Source organism: Manacus vitellinus, unplaced genomic scaffold (genome assembly GCF_001715985.3).
Source record: "Manacus vitellinus isolate BGI_N305 unplaced genomic scaffold, ASM171598v3 scaffold_1_pilon, whole genome shotgun sequence".
NCBI classification, from domain to species: domain Eukaryota; kingdom Metazoa; phylum Chordata; class Aves; order Passeriformes; family Pipridae; genus Manacus; species Manacus vitellinus.
The window spans coordinates 40438601-40455171 of record NW_021939396.1 but is presented as its reverse complement, the minus strand read 5'-3'; the positions used below and the strand labels follow the sequence as shown (position 1 = coordinate 40455171).

The 16571-nt window shown below is 34.7% G+C and overlaps 1 protein-coding gene across 2 annotated transcripts in view; it reads left to right on the top strand.

The window, feature by feature from the left end:
* Window positions 1–16571, top strand: part of SNTG1 (syntrophin gamma 1) — a 335023-nt gene that overhangs the window by 227610 nt on the left and 90842 nt on the right. For both annotated transcript variants that reach the window (XM_018080350.3, XM_018080344.3), the window contains one exon: window positions 5084–5213. In XM_018080350.3, coding sequence (XP_017935839.1) covers window positions 5084–5213 — 130 coding nt within the window. The remainder of the gene's footprint in view (window positions 1–5083; window positions 5214–16571) is intronic.

Here is a 16571-nt window from a genome sequence, read left to right as displayed (position 1 = left end):
CTGAGCACTAAGGTGATGGTATTTAGATAAATGTTTGTAGTAGCTCTTGTATTCTCTCCTTCATTTTTATAGCTACAGTAGGGTTTTTTTTTCTTTCCATATAGCTAAAGTTATTTTTTCCTGTATGTTGTATTTTGCATGTGTTAACATTTAATTTCGTTGCCATTCTCTCTTACAATCACTGGAAAAGCTGTCCAAAGCTCATAGTTAGGTTTAAATTAATGGCATCGTCGTGGTGGGTTGACCGTGGCTGGATACCAAGTGTCAATTAAGCTTCTCTATCACTGCCCTCCTCAGCAGAATGAGGGGGGGAGAAGACAAGATGGAAAAAAACCTCATGAGTCATTTGCCATTTAATAAAGCAAAGGTCACATTTGGAAGCAAAGAAAGCAAAACGTTTATTCTCTGCTTCCCATTAGCAGGTGATGTTCAGCCAGTTCCTGGGAAGTAGGGCTTTGGTACTTGTAGCGGTTACTCTGGAAGACAAGTGTCGTAATTAAAGAATACCCTTACTCCTCTTCCTTTCTTGTAGCTTTCATTGCTGAGCAGATGTCATATGTTATGATATATCCCTTTGGTCAGTTTGGGTCAGCTGTCCTGGCTATTTTCCCTCCCACAACCTTGTATCCCCAGCCTACTGATGAGGAGGGGATGTTGGAGAGACAGTGCTAATACCATGAGAACACTGCTCAACAGTAGCCAACACACTGATGTGTAATCAATACCTTTCTAGTTGCCAATACAAAGCACAGTACTATGAGGGCTGCTGTGAGGAAGATTAAATTTATCTCCGTCAGACGCAATACAGTCCTATAGACTTACAATTTTTCATTGTTTAATTTAGTATTATCCTAGTAAATCAGGAGAAATTAGGAAGGAAGACAACCAATATTCTGGAATGATTACTGTTTTACAAGTATAATGCAATGAAATAGAAATGAAAGTAGCTACAAAATCCAATAAGGCAAATGTATAAATAAGATCATGTTTGTTAAAAGTTTTAAATACCTTGATATTTTATGAATTCATTTGTCATCTGTATTTATAAGAATGAGGTTCTCATACTGAAATATTCTGTGAGCTCCAGTGCTAAGTCATTAACTGGAGGGCAGCTGTGTACAGGTGCAGGGCATGTATCTCTGTAACTTCTTTTTCTAATCAATCAGAAATAACAACTCTTAAGATTAGCACGAAGGATTTATCATTTGTGGCTCTGAGGTCTTACTAATTGAAATAAACTGTCTTTTCTGTATAGTCTTCATGTCTACCATCTTGGATATGTGAGTCTGGGAAGAATAATGTGTTATGCTGTATCCTGATGGCACATCAGGCATCAGCAGTTTCAATTTTCCTGTTCCTCCATTCAAACGTGTAAAATTACAAAATTAATGCAGAAAAGTTATGTTAATTTTTCTGCAAAGGCTGTTTTGTGAAAAACCTTCCCAGTATCTTTTCTCTGTTGTTATGCTCACCCTTCCAGTGTTTCTATGGATCCTACAGTCAACTGTCACCACCTACCAACAGGAGTGGATTTATGAGCCCCCCTAGAAACTGTGTAAAGAGAAGCCTTCAACATCTGTTTGGGGTTTGTGTGGGGTTAATTTTAGTGTTTCTTATCACAACCTGCTTCCTTCTCATGGATACTCAATAAACACTTGAAAGTTGCACAAAAACCTCTCACCACGTCATTTCTAAGGGCTTTGTTTCTTAGAATTACACTGCTTAGGTCTGACGGCCATTTTTCCTATTCACAGAGCTGAAATTAAAGCAAGTTAGGCAGTATATGTTTCACCAGTAGATCCTTGTGAAGCTAAAAACAGCCTGCAGCTTTTGACTGGTAAAAGCAGAATCATATTTACTTGTCTGCATGCTCCTTGTTCTATTGAGGAACAATGGCTGGCCCAGGGAGTCAAGGTGTAAACCAAAAGCTACAATGGCTTATTGGCTGAACTGAAATGGAACAGAATATAGTCATCACAGGGGAAGCACGGTTTTTATTAAATTCTGCGAAAGCCTTCAGCTCGGTGTTTAACAATGAAGCATAAAGGGCCCAAAATCATAATAGTCAAATCTGAGATCCATTCTACTGTATACTTCAGATAAGATATTGAATTGAATAGAATTACTCATGTGGAAAATGAGCACATATTCAGCTGTTCATAGATGAAAGGTTTTAAAATTCAGTCTTCTGCATCAATAAAACACAAGCTTAAAGTGCACGTAATAGAACTTGTACATTGCAGAGAAAGTTTCTTAAGTAGTAATGATATTCCTGAAATTTAAATTTCTAGAAAATAAATTTAAAAGTGTATTAATACAAAACATTATACCTGAACTCATACTTAAACCTTGAATAACTACTCTGATAATTTTCTCCTTCTGTCTTTCTATGCTGTCTAACGAACGTTAGGAAGTAAGAGTACTTAAACAAAAATGCAGGATAAATATGAGAGAGGTAGTACATTTTTCTTAAAGCATAGAACCAACATTGTATTTTGCTAGCAAAACAGTTTACAAGACTGTTTTAAATTACTGTAAACATTTTTAAATGTGATACCTCTCAGAATTGGTTATAAGAGAAAGGTAATACTTTTTAAAAGATGCTGCTGTAAACAGTGACATTAAAGTAAGGATATTGACAATAATATAAGGAAGCAACATGAACTGGAAGCTAATTCATTACATATTTCGTAGTTAGTATTTACAAAGCTGTTTTCACTATGTAAGGCTTTATATATTTCAGAGTTTGAAAAGGCTGGCATGGAAATGTACCATTATCACATATAATATTGAACCTCATAATCATATTCTAGCTTTTCCAGTGGGATGCTTGAGACACATGAATTCTGGAGGGTATTCATACAAAATTCTAAAAGACATTCAGGTTAAAAATTGGAAAGCTTATTCATTTCAAATATAACTTTTGAGTTCCAGAAGGCACAGAACCTGAAATGTGTAAAAATTTGGGAAAGTTGAAAAAGTCTTCATCTGATCTCCACTTTTTTTTGTGTGTGTACGTATTATAAAGTGATTAATCTACTGTTTGTTCCATTTAGTACAAAACATATTTAATACAGTATATTTTCAGGTTTGCATGCATGGTATTATGGACTTGGGCTGGTAGAGTCATTCAAAATATACTATTGCAATAATTTAAGGCTAAGGATATCTACTCCCAAGACCCTTTCAGAAGTAATTTATTAGGTAACCATGTATCCTACTGTCTGTGCTTATTGATTCTTGGGTAAGAATATTGTGGATTAGTGGTTTTATATCTGCACAGATCAAATTCCTAGCAACAGTAGGAACAGACTGATGCCTTGAATGCATCAGATTCAGTGTCTGTAGTGTAAAGGAAATTTGTGCATCAGGACTGAATCTGGAACATACTGGCTTTTCTGTGCTTGTGTTCGTGTCACACATTAATAGACTCCTTGGATTTCTGCTTTGATTTACGATACACTGAGAACAAGGTGAGTCCTGAAAGTAATGCTACTTTTCATGAATGAGATGATCAACAATTTTGTGCATCATGCTATGTTCTTCATGTAAGGATTTAGAAATTTATTCTGGAAAAAATAAATATCTATATTTATAGCTAATTAAAATAAAGCATAGAATAAATAAATGATAGCAACATTACTTGAAGGTTCTTTAAATAAATCTTCCTCAAAACTTTACCAGTATATTTGGGAATTTAAACAAAAGTCACTACTTGTGTGAAAAGACAACTAAACCGATAAGTTAGCTGATTCCTGCATGATTGTGTTAGGATTTATACCCCTATAAAAGCTGGTTCTCATGGTGGGACTCTCAAAGCAAAGGCATGCTCTAGTTCATTTTTATTGCTTCTCCTGACTGAAGAAAGAGCCTGTACTTGACACGGATGCAGCAAAGACCATTATGGTAGAGACAGATATTAGCCTCACATTCCATACTACTAGGATAAAATTTCAAGAGGTAAAAAACTCCAAACAAACAACTTTGATATGTCTTCAGATGTCAGAAACTTTCATCAGTGACACTCAGTTTTACCTTGAAGATAACACATCCTTTGCTTGAGCCATTCTCAAAGAATATGAATGATGTACTTAAACCATGAATTGATCATCAACATTTGGGTTTGTTACAGAATGTCAGCAGTGGAATTTGGTATTCTCTGTATGTTTAGTAATCTCTTTTCGTGGGATATGGATTAATATTGAGTTTTTTTTTGGTTCTGAAGCCAGAGGCCTGTGAACCTTCCAAGGGCTTTTAGCCAAGAAGGCTATTTACTGAAGAAATTTGGTCTGCTACTGCTTTAGCATCTGAAAAATTTCTCTTGTTCTGTAATTGCTCAGTGCCTGGCAGTGGAAAGTCAGTGTATAAAACAGGACAGGTATTGTATAAGTGCCCAGATTGGTGCTGGGTTAGAGGCACCCAGGTGTACACTGCTTTTGTCATTAGATGTCTCTTGACATTCCAGTGTGTTTTGGTAATGATCCTTGATTCAGAAATGCAACTGGAAAAATCATTAATGCTACCTGATCAACTTTGAGTTTTCCAACCTCTCAATCAGTAGTTTAGAAGAGGATCAAAATTCTGTAAACGAGAGCAGCCAACAAGGGATGTCCAGACAGGAATCTTACTGTCTTTAAAGCATGTATTAGAAAAATGAAACAAAGATGTTGAGACAAATGTATTGGCATCCACTGATATTCACAAATGGTGTCTACAATTTCCAATGCACACTTTTCTTCTTTTTGATCTACTGTATTAAAGTATTAAGTATTTGGTATGCATCAGATTTTTCGCTTGTTTAGCTTCTGAAGTCATACAGTCTATTGGTCAAAGTTCTGTGGAGTTAGTCTCTGGAATTTTTTTATAGCCTTATGGAAGCTTAATATAGTCAGAATTGACCTTTTAGCATGATCTTTTTAATATGTCAGGTATTTTTAAAACAGGAAAAACAGCATTATATCAGTGTTCAGTGGCCGACCTTCGTTGCAGTTGAAAGAAAAGCATTTCTACAAGTATTGTTAGGATGATATGCTAGAACAGATGAAATTTTCTTCTGACCTGATCTGTTATGATATGTCTATAGGCAAAATGCATTCCAAGTAATTGCTGTGGATGGGGTTTGCAGTGGAATAATTCAGTGTCTCTCCGCTGAAGACTCTATTGACTGGCTACAAGCAATAGCAAGTAACATTTCCAACCTCACAAAGCACAATGTAAGTATGGATCCAAGTAAGCCACAAGGTTTCCAATCATATTTGATTATTACTGTCATAAAAGCCTAATGGGTTCACACACAGAATTATCTGCATATAAACAATGCTTGAGGCTGTCTGAGAGAAGTCAACTCAAGTTTGTCATCAAATCAGAGAGAAATCATTGTGAGAAATCATTGAATGGGAAAATATTCTTCCCTACGGTCACATAGTTCACTCCACTGCTATCAGAGTTATTCACTTCTTAGCAGTACCATCTAGGATTAGAAACAAAGACCAGACATACAGGAGGAAGCCAGGTGTGACGGGTGAACACATATAAAGGAAAAAATTCTGTACCTTTTTCATAGTTTGAGAAATCAAATCTATATAAAGACCGGTATAACAGATCTGAATTAGATTTTATGTGTGTTTAGGTATCATTTAACATAAGGAGAATGGCAAGGCGCTTCTGTGATATAGATACAGATATTCATTATCAGCAATGATTAAATGCATTTAAGCTTTATGCACTGTGCTTTATGATCTGACCTTGTGGGATAGATATCTCTTTTTGTTGAAGCAGGAAGAGTGTTATGCAAAAGTTTTGCCAAACTACTATTAAGACTGGTTGAAAGATTGTCTGGACCTTCCTGGGAGGTATTTTGCATTTGATAGTGAATATGCAGTTTTCCCTGTAGAAGTCTGTATACCTTTAGAGTTTTTCCTTAAAATGTACAGAACACATGGTTAACTCCATTATTTTGAATTGAGTTATAACAAGGAAGCCCTTGAGGATTTAATTTATATTCTCTCAGATTTTCTTAAATCTGCTTTGGCTTCCCAAATCTGTCTCTGAATTTGCTTTTGTTTCAAATACAGGGAACATATTGAAGGAAGTTGTATTTCTTGGAGATTTATAATCAAGATGCAAAACTATGTTCCATCTGGCAGCAATATGTAAAAGTCATTGTATTATGAAAACGTGACAGACATGAATTCATCCACCATCTGCAAGCTTCCATGCAGAACCAGCGAACTTTGTGGCTATTTATTCATCCTTAAAATGCTGTTGCTATATAGAGCCTTTCTTGTCTTACTCGGTATCCTGAAAATTGAGGCAGCTGGGTTTTTTTCTCTTGCCATCTTTGGTTCAGTGTAGTCTATTAATAGTTCTTGCTGCCTAAATCAGTATACTTTTTTGCTTATAACAATAGAGAGAGGCACCTAAATTTTATCTGATAACACTTTGATAAGACTATAATTATGGTTGCTTTCAACATTTATGTTTCCAAACTTGAATTTTGGTATTGCAATGTTATTACATGGTTTGCTTTCTGAGTAACACTTACAATTCTACACTAGTTTCCATAAAATACAGAAAGAATTTATCTAATGTTTTTAAGAGGGAAATAGTAAATTATGCAACTATTATACCAATCTCTGTACTTACTTTGTCACGAAAATATCCTATAAAGTAACTGTGAGTGTTAGAGCTTATGATAATTATCCATGAATCTACTTTTAAAACTGTCCTACTTGTTCATAGCCCTTATGAATTTATAGAAACCAATGAGACTCTCTTTCCTGTAATATACTTTTAAATTGTCAGTTGCCAGAAAAAAAATAGTTATTTGACAACATATGTGATAAGTGAATATCAGAAATGTTATGAACACAGAGGAGAAAAAATTAAACTGTTGCTCAGAACGATGATTAGATGAGATTAGAGGTCCCTATATTTTCTTTCTTTACAAATGGTTATTGACATATACATACTGTTGATGTTAGCATTTTTTCCTCTGAGAGAGGCATTTACTCACATTCTTCCTTATTGTGGCATCCGGCACCAAAGAAACAAAGAAGGTAAAGGAATGTATTTGAATTTTTGGACAAGTTGACTGAGTTTTAGTATCAATTACCTTCTTATTTCTATCCAGGGATTACAGAAAATAATTTGTTTCATTTAAATACTGTGTAGCTCATAAAAGTGTTAACTAGCATTCTCTTTCTCACATCTAGTTTTTGAAAAAGAAGGAAGCAGAAAGAAAGCAGGAAAAAGTCTATAAAAACTACATCGTTTCTGAAAGCATTTCCTTTACTAATGTGTCAAGTTTGGGCTCTGTAGATTTTGGTGGGATTTCACTTGCTAACTTTACATGTCTTAAAGCAGAACATCTTGAGTGATTCTTATGATTTATTTTTGACATCTATTTTATAATGAAATTAATTCCCTCAGGACAGGACTGTCTTTCCTTTGACTGGTAAGGGACTCTAGGGTGGTGAGTTCATACTTGATACCTAGGGAGATATGTATATTCTGTCACTGTTTTCTTTGAGGGGCCAAAGCAAGTTTCTCTGAATAAATCTGATAAAGAAATGCCTGGATATTTTTGACAAAAAAAAAAAAAAGCATACTAGTCTTAATCAGAAAATCTGAATTATTTTACTTTTTCACACACAAGATGGCTGAAAAAATTATCTGATGGTTCCAACCCTGAAAGTGAAAAAAAGTGAAAGTGTGTGTGTGAGTTACATGCCCTATGCTCTGTGAAATGTGGGTCCCTAGCTCCCCAACACCATGTTTGAGCCTATTGTCCAATTAAATTTTTGTAAGAATAATGTCAAAACCTCTTCTTTTATGATCTAGTATGTCCACATCTGACACTAAGGTGATGCAACTCAACTGCAGTATTGTCAGCATAGCCAGTATCTACCAGAGAGCAAAAAGATAACAAAAATGCTGGAGTAGATGTAAAATCAAAATGCCTTTATGACATTATTATTGTCTTTGAAAGGCAGTGTTGCTAACTGAATGGAGGCTGGAAGATGGTGTCTGCAAGCAAACCCTTTTTATACTGCAGTGGTTAGACTACATTTTACAATATGACATAAAACTCATATCATTATGCAACAAAATATTACAAATTTAATGCAAAGATATAGAAAATTATATTCTGGCTATTCAGAATAGATTAGAAAAATCAGTATACCAGCTGATGTAGTTCATTTCAAATTTCCATCAAAAGACAGACTTCAGTTATGAACTCTTTCTTTGTATTCAGGAGATTAGAACTAGTGTCCTCCAGTGTTTTAAAAATACTGAAAATAATAACTGCTAATTTTAATTTCTTTAGCTCCCAAGAAACAGTCTCTCATATGAGATAAAACACATCCCTTTAAAATTACAAAAGATGACTTGACTTGTGTATTGACCAAAATGCATGCTATATACATGCACTGTTGGAAGTGACTTAATATTGCACTGTAATTGATGATGTGATGAATCCATAGAGACTATTCATTTCCAAAGATGGGTGCCTCTCCAACTCAAGTTACTTGAGTTGCATCTGTGTTAAAATTTTACCAGTTTTATCAATAGCCTCAAAACCCAGAACAGTTATATTAAACCCCTAAGTTTTGGGTAAGCAACTCTGATACTGGAGTTGATGTTCTGAAATCTGAATACGTTAAATTGAACCTGTGCTTGGGAACTCTGATTCCTGTATGAACTGATGAGGCTCTACATCTTTTTGTTGCAGTCCAAAGACAACTGAAAAGGGAACAAGCTGCTGCTTCTACCTTTTCTTGCTAATGCTCCAAGCAGAAATTTTCAGTCAGCTGTTCAATTCAGCAATGAATTATTTGCGTTTCCATGAACTTTTAAACTCTATTAGTTTCTGTGGTAATTGATACTGAGTTCTATTTTTTATCATCTATTTTGTTAAAGAGTTGTAGGATGACAGTATCCAAAAGGTCATGTAGCTTTTAAAGAAATTACACTCTGGAAGAGTTTAAGAAAATATTCTAAAATCATGTGTTCTGGAAAGAACCACCAGCTGCCAATGCATCCCTAATTTATGTGCTGCAATTTTTAAAGGCACTTAATGCAAAATTTTTAGTACAGCAGAAGTCAGAATTTTTAGGTCTTTGTAACAAAAGATTAATAAAAAAACCCCCAAACCCCATTTGAGCTAGCATATTCTAGCTCATAGCTTTATACACTCTTTGAGGATTTATCCTCCCTTTGTCACTTGCCCATTGCTTTGTCTGTGGCAGGTTTTTCTACAGTGAGAGCAATGATACTTCTTTTCCCTCTCCCCTTCCATCATTTCTGTGGAAAACACTGCAGTAGTTTTACATTTATGCTTCCTACCTTGAAGCTAGCACTTGACAGCAGAGAAATAACATGAACTTCATCAAACAGGAATGACAGACAGCTGAGATAAAATTGCTAAGCAGGAGGTGGCAAAAAGTTTTAAGATTATCTAAAGAATGCTCATAAGATCTTGCAAGATACAGTTCACAGTAACTGCACTTTATCCCATCATGGTACATTTTTCTGGGTAAAATAACATGTATCTGTCAAATTAATGAGGCATATATTGGTGGTAGAAGCATAGCAATAGCATGAAAGCAGTAGGATTAAGAGGTCTTCAATGAAGTATTGGCACAGTGTAGGTGTTTTTCAGAACATAAGCCTTTGTTTTGAACAAAGTTTAAAAGTTCAGTTGAAATCATGGCTTTAATCATATGCTTAAAATGTAACCTCTAATGAAAGATACTGCTACTAAGAGGACAAATATATTTGTCTTTATTTTCCCTAGAGAAAAGAAAACAATAATACCTTCTCTTTACAATGCTGAAGTTTGGGTACAGGAATTGTCACTAGGCAGAAGGAGAAACAAAGAGTACAAAACAGGAGAAAAAAACCAATTAGAATAATATGATCTGTTCCACTTGTAGAAAGAATAAAATATCACAGGACTACATTCAGTGTTAGTAAAGTTATTAAAATAAATAGTAGTCTATGTCTCATTTTTCTGGTGGATGCTACCACCAGTAAGAACATACTAGGGAATATTGGATTACATAAATGTCACTCATATGAAGTTAACAGATTTCACATTTTAATTTTGTAGTTAAAATAAAATGGCAAAACATCAGAATGCTCTAATGTTAGTAATTTTGGAGTTCTCAGAGATTATATATATACTTTTAGATGCCCTATGATCTGTGTATTACAATAATATTTAACTCTTGCTGGTTACTCAGCTATGAATATTTGGAGCAAATGCAAAAATGGCATTATTACTATTGAACCTCTTATAGTAGTATATTTTGTAGTAGTGGAAAAGTCAAGTACTGTCTGTAATTTAGAAGTTGAAAGCATTATAAAATGAAGACTAAGCAGAGATTTATAAGTCTACAAAGTATTCCTAATAGAATATTTTATATACATTATTTAATTTCCCCAAGACACAAATACTCAGATAAATTGGACATTATTATATAAATGTACATTCAACACTTTTTTTAAGCAATATTAGCCATTCAGGTGTTCACAGAGCTCTGACACTTTAATTTTTTGTTCTGCATTCCATTCTCTACCTCATAAAGGGAAGATTATACAAGTAGTTATTCCAGTACTGATATTTAGATCTCTCTAGGAACGTTTAAAACGCAGACGTGGATACACTTGTAATATACTGCTGCATTTTTTTTGTCATATATGATTCTCTTAGGGCATGTAGATGTAAATGCATAAATGAAGTCAGTGTAACATCAGAATTACATAACTTAAATGTCTCAGATTTTTCCTCACTTTTATTTTTTTAAATGTAGGCTGTTATCAGCTGCATATTTAAAAACATATCTGTTTCTATGTCACTTTTATCAAGTGTTATATATGGCCTTGTCTCATATTTACTTACACTTTTGGAAATTTGAGACTTCTTATTTTACAAACTTTTTGCTTGTACCTTGTTTAAAGAATTGTGGATAATTTTGTATCCTCTTGAGTGTGCTGATTTAACTGCAAAGAAAGTTAAGTATTGCCAAATTGTATTGCTATTGCTCTGGTGTGTTTCATCTGCACTTTTATAATGTACCTGAGTTTAGATGACAATGCAGCAGGCCAGAAAAATAGTGCGAAAAAAGATTTCTTTGAGAAATATTTATTCAAGAATATTTATTCCAGAATAGTTACCTTATCTGGGAAATTTGTAGCAAGAAACTTCTGTCTTCATACGTGGACTATTTGCTATGACACATTCTGATTATGGTGACAACATTCATTATAAAGACATGCAGTCTTCCAGTTTTGCTTTGGAATGCACTGTATAAACTTAAAGTAGCCATGATAGGTTTTCAAGTGAAATTAAATTTTCTTTCTCTGTTTCTCCCAAATTTTACATCTATTCATGCTATCTTTAAAAATATCTTTACTGCTTTGCTGTATGTAAGTACAAAACTCTTGCAGCTGTCAATAATATCTCATAAAATATTAACATCTGTATTAGCATTATATATAACTCTAAAATACAGTTTAAGAGAAACAACATCCTTAGAAACAATCAAATCAAAAGTCCTTCTCTTTAAATTTACCTTTTTAATGTAAGCCTTTAAAAAAAATCAATGTTCTTGAAGAGAGAATATTTCCACCATTTTATATATGATGCTCTCGCACAGTAAAGAATCCCTGCACTTCAATTCACCCGATTCTGTATGGAGTCAAAATAATTTGTAGCCTTGAAGTAGTATTTAAATAAAAGAAAACATCAATATTAAATATGTTCTTTAATCTATGCAGGATTTATATTAAGCTCTGAGACTCTTTCTCTCATTCCATTATTATTGAAGGCTTAATTAAGACATTATAGTAAAGACTATAATCTGTTTAGTTACAAGACACTTTGGACTAATGAGATACTTGCTCTAAACATTCCACCCTGGGGAAAGGTAGCAAGGAGCCTGCCATTTAGAATAGGTAAAAAAACCTCTTGGTTGATTTTAAGTGGCAAAGGAATGACAACAGGAACAAAGGAAGTAAGAGCAGTCTAACTGGGAATGCAGGTCAGCAATTTGGGGTTTTGCAGAGAGGCAACACGTGGAAGAATAAAGGACTCATTATAAGTCACCTTTTTGTGCCAAAATGCTTAGCTACCTTTTTGTTGTGGTTAGAGACTTCCAGCTACTGTAACCTAGTTTTTGTTGTGCAGTAAACTGTTCAATATTCCACAATTGGTTTATTTTCAGTGAGAGTGTGTTAAAACTAGCTGTTGAATCACAAACTGTTGTTGATAAGATAGCAACTGGGAAGTGGGAAGCCAGGCAAGAATAACCTTTCTTTTTGTATCCTTTCTCTTTGCTTTCTTAAAAAAACCACAACAAACACAAATATAATTATTCATATGCAAAGCAACGTTGTCTTGTTTTGACATCCCTTTACTCTTACTCACTTTTAAAATATATTTTTAAAAGGTGGCTATGTCAAAAGTTTTGCTTTTCTTCCACAACCAGAGAATTAAAAGAAGAAAAGAATTAAAAGAAAGGGAAATGCGCTCAAAAAGCCATAAAACACCTCAGGGTATACATTATTAGTAGCCTAATGTGTTGAAAGCACTTTTCCATTTGGTTGTCTTGCTTCATAAAGTGCCATAGACAGCAAGTGCACTCAAGTAGTGCACAGATTATATTTGCCTGAGGAAGAGAATGGAATCAGAGAAAGAGGCACAGTTGTGGGGGAGAAGAGAGGAATTTCAGTCATTCCAGGACAGGTTTAAGAGGTTAGAACAAACAAGCCCCAACAGGCAAAACAACAAATGACCACTAAGCTCCAGAGGAAATGAGCCCCATATACTCTGGACATGCCACTTCTCTGCTAACAAAAGGTATGAAACACTGTGACAATTTTCCTACCTCCTGAAAATAGCTGGGGTAAAGTGGCAGACATCTGGGGGAAAAGTCTGAAGTGTCTGAAATTATAGCTGTGCTGATCACCTGTGTGGGCACCAACAGAATTGCGGGGTTGTTTTGTTGAGGTTTTTTTCACCAGTTTGTTTATTTCAGAGAATGAGATAATTACATTCAAAACTTGTAATTTCATTGAGGTCATGAAGTCAAGCTTGAAAAACTGAGAATGAAGCACCTCGTTTCATTCTCATTTCCCAAGGCATGGTACTCCTTATTGACTTACTGCACTGAGAAATAAATTTCCTATGGAAATCTTACTTTTTTGAACTGGTTATAATGGCTGTTTCTGCTTTTCTCTATTTTTTATTTCTTTTTTTTTTTTTAATTTTAAAACACTTTTTAACAACTTTACAGGCTATAAAAAGGTATTTTCCTAATTGTACCAGTCAGGAACTTTAGAACAGTAAATCAAAGGAAAACTTTCTTTGGTGAATTTATGGAATCCCTTAATACAACTTTCGGCCTATATCTGTAAAAAATTTTGGCCTAAATCTGTAAAACAATTCTGTGTTGCTCCATCTCTTTCTGAAATCAAACCTGCAATCCTTTACTATATGAAATGATGTCTCAGAAGGTATTAATCACATATATTTTATTGATATTAAAATGACTATACATTTTTATATTTGATGCATGTAATCAATTTTTTTATTCCCCAATTTTGCTTTTTTTATGAGCCAGTTGTCAGTTACGCTTGGGTAGTTTGTCAAGAGAGCACTCTACGTGCTAAACAGCACATAACGGGATCCTGAATTCTATTTTGATACGAGACCTCCTGTGATAGTAAAGGTCATCGCTAATTTTTAGATACAGAGAATGAAGAAATCATAAAATACCACTGGAAAGGAAAAACCAGGTAGTTAAAGAATGCCTGTTCATCTCACCTGTGACTACTTAATGGTTCAGTGTCATAAAATACAACATAAAATGCAACCAGGGAAAAATTTTAAGTGTGTTAATTCTTACGCTTACTTTTACCTGTATTAGCAGAAAGATGATGTAGTAATGCAAATACAGAATTTAGCTCTTCAACAAAATACATTCCAATTTTATTCTTAAGGCTACTTTTTAAATGTCATGAAGCAAACCTTATTTATATTTCCAATTACTGGTGTTCTACTGCTCTTCCAATGTGATGCATTAAACCCACAAAGATCAGTAAAAAGTGGTTTTGTAGCCCATTGTGTCTATTATACACTGACAATTCAAATAATAAGATAATTTTTTTCTCTAGATTGAATTCTTCAGAGGTAGATTTAAATGTGTGCAACTAAACTACGTAGATGTGATTTATTTGCATGTTTCATAGGTTTTCTGTTTGTACAGGTGAGGAATCTTAATAAAAAAGCAGAATAAAATAGTATAAGTCCAAATTCCAAAAATATTTATAAGTCTGTTGGTGAATGATCACTCAAACTTGTGGTTTACTCTGGGGAAAAGTCTGTTACTTGCTTCTCAGAAAATATTGTTTTCACTGTGTTTATTTCCTAAGGCCATTTTTAAGGTAATAAAAAGGATGAAAAACTTCCTACGGTGTGTCAACATGCTGAGGCTTCTCACATAATTCAGTTGGTTTAACATTGTCGGAGGAGTTTCAGCAGTTCTTTTTTTCTGGTATCTGATTGCCAAGGAACTTGACTTCTCTTTTTATACCTACTTGCTTGCAAAAACATAGGAATTCAATCTAATTTAGCTAAACTAAATTAGCTAACTAACAACTGTTAGCTGTTTGTCCCTAAAAAGCAAGATCCTCTCCACCCAAACTCCCTATGTAGTAAAGGGATATTAAAAAAAATGTCTTTAAAACTTGAAGGAAGTGAACCAGTCCTCCTAATATCGGCAGTTACTTCTACCCCATTAACTATATAAAGAATGCAGATATCTCCAGAGGGTAATTCCATCTCCTGGAATTAAGTACCTACCTCTCTCACTTCTAATAGGAAATGGCAAGAGGGTACTTTAGCATAATAGCCTACAGGTTGGAAGAGTCACCCTGACATGAGGGACAGGATCTCTCCGTGCTAGTCAGCCTGCAGCCCGGTACCATCTGTCTCACCGCTGGCCAGAGGATGTCCAGAGACAGAGCAGGGCTGAGGCTCTGCTCCCCCTTCCAGAGACTGTTCTCTGTGCTATCCATACAGCTACATGTAATATTCATGCCAATGCTGTTGACAGGAGACAGGGGTCTCAGTCATACTGTCTGGTAGGATTCATCCAGCTGGAGTATTGCTTAAGTGCAGTAGTTAAATGTCTATCTCCTGCAGCCTGAGTACTGTATCCCCCACACCATGGTGGGGTACTCTGGTATTACCTACCGTGACCAAATTGGACGCAGACACTCTACTCCCCATACTACAGTGTAGCTTTTATTTTTTTTACAGATATTTAACCTAATTTATTTCACTAATTTAGTAAACAGTGAAATCCCACAAGCAGTTGTTTTAGCATGACTGAAAGGCAGGGAACATAGGGTGGGTATACAAGCAGGAAGAGAAAAGTCAACATAAATTTCTTCAGCCAAGTTTTCCACGAAAGAGGAAGATCAGCAAAAACAGGCCTCATGTAGATGTCTTCAACTTAGCAGCTGGGGATTTTCCATGTTTGCGAATGTTGTAGTCAGATAAGCCTTCTTTACGCTTTTCCTTTCTTCTATCTTCCTTTGCAATTCTGAAAAGTTTTAAAAACTAATGAGAATGTCTTTCAGGTTTTGAGATCAAATTTAAATCCATGCTTCCTGAGCTACTCTCACTTTGTAGGAAGTGTTCTGCACCATTTTGAAGTGCTGAAACTTCTTAATTTGTGACATAATTTGTGTGAAAAAATAGCTCACATTGCTTTGGGGAAGCCAGATTGATGCAAAATATTTGAGTTTTTTTCTGGTTTTGTTTTGGTTTGGTTTTTTATTTTTTCTTTATTAGCGATGGACTTAATCATTGCTGAATAAAGAGTGTAAATAAAAATATTTTTTGCTTTTCTCTTCGTGTTTGCTTCATTATGGCTGCTGTTTTCACTTCCCAGGGGCAGATATACCTGGGGAAAATTATAGCCTTAGTACAGCATTATTATTGTATGGGGAAAATACAAGTTTTACTGGACATTTCTATATATATTTGCTTAATATTTCTTCACTGGACTACCAGCCTGTGGCTGCTGTTTAGATTTAGAAGAACTCTTAGTGTCCATTGCATTGAATGCAGACACCTGTTTTACTGTCTCAGATACCCTTTTTCCTGCGCTAATGTTATTAGTCACTTGCATGAATTATTCTGAGGGGTTGCAAAGATTTTTGTCTTTTCATGAGATACTCCAGATGTCTTCCAAGAAAGTAATGAAGTTTATTATTGTAAGAGGAGCCATGGAACTGCAAATGCAAATATGAAGTAAATCTCAAAGGGTATTTGCTTTATTAAATTATGTACAAGTGACCAATAACTACACACGCGTCTGTGCTTTCACCTCTACATATTTTCATAAGATGCATTTGTTAGATAGAGTGAATATATTATTTTTGCCACTTGTTTTGTTCTTTGCCAGACAGAAAAACACAGGCATCTACTCATAAACTTATATTTTAATAGTGTGTGCATTCTATTTAAATGTTTATCTCATTTTGTAACAGTAGCA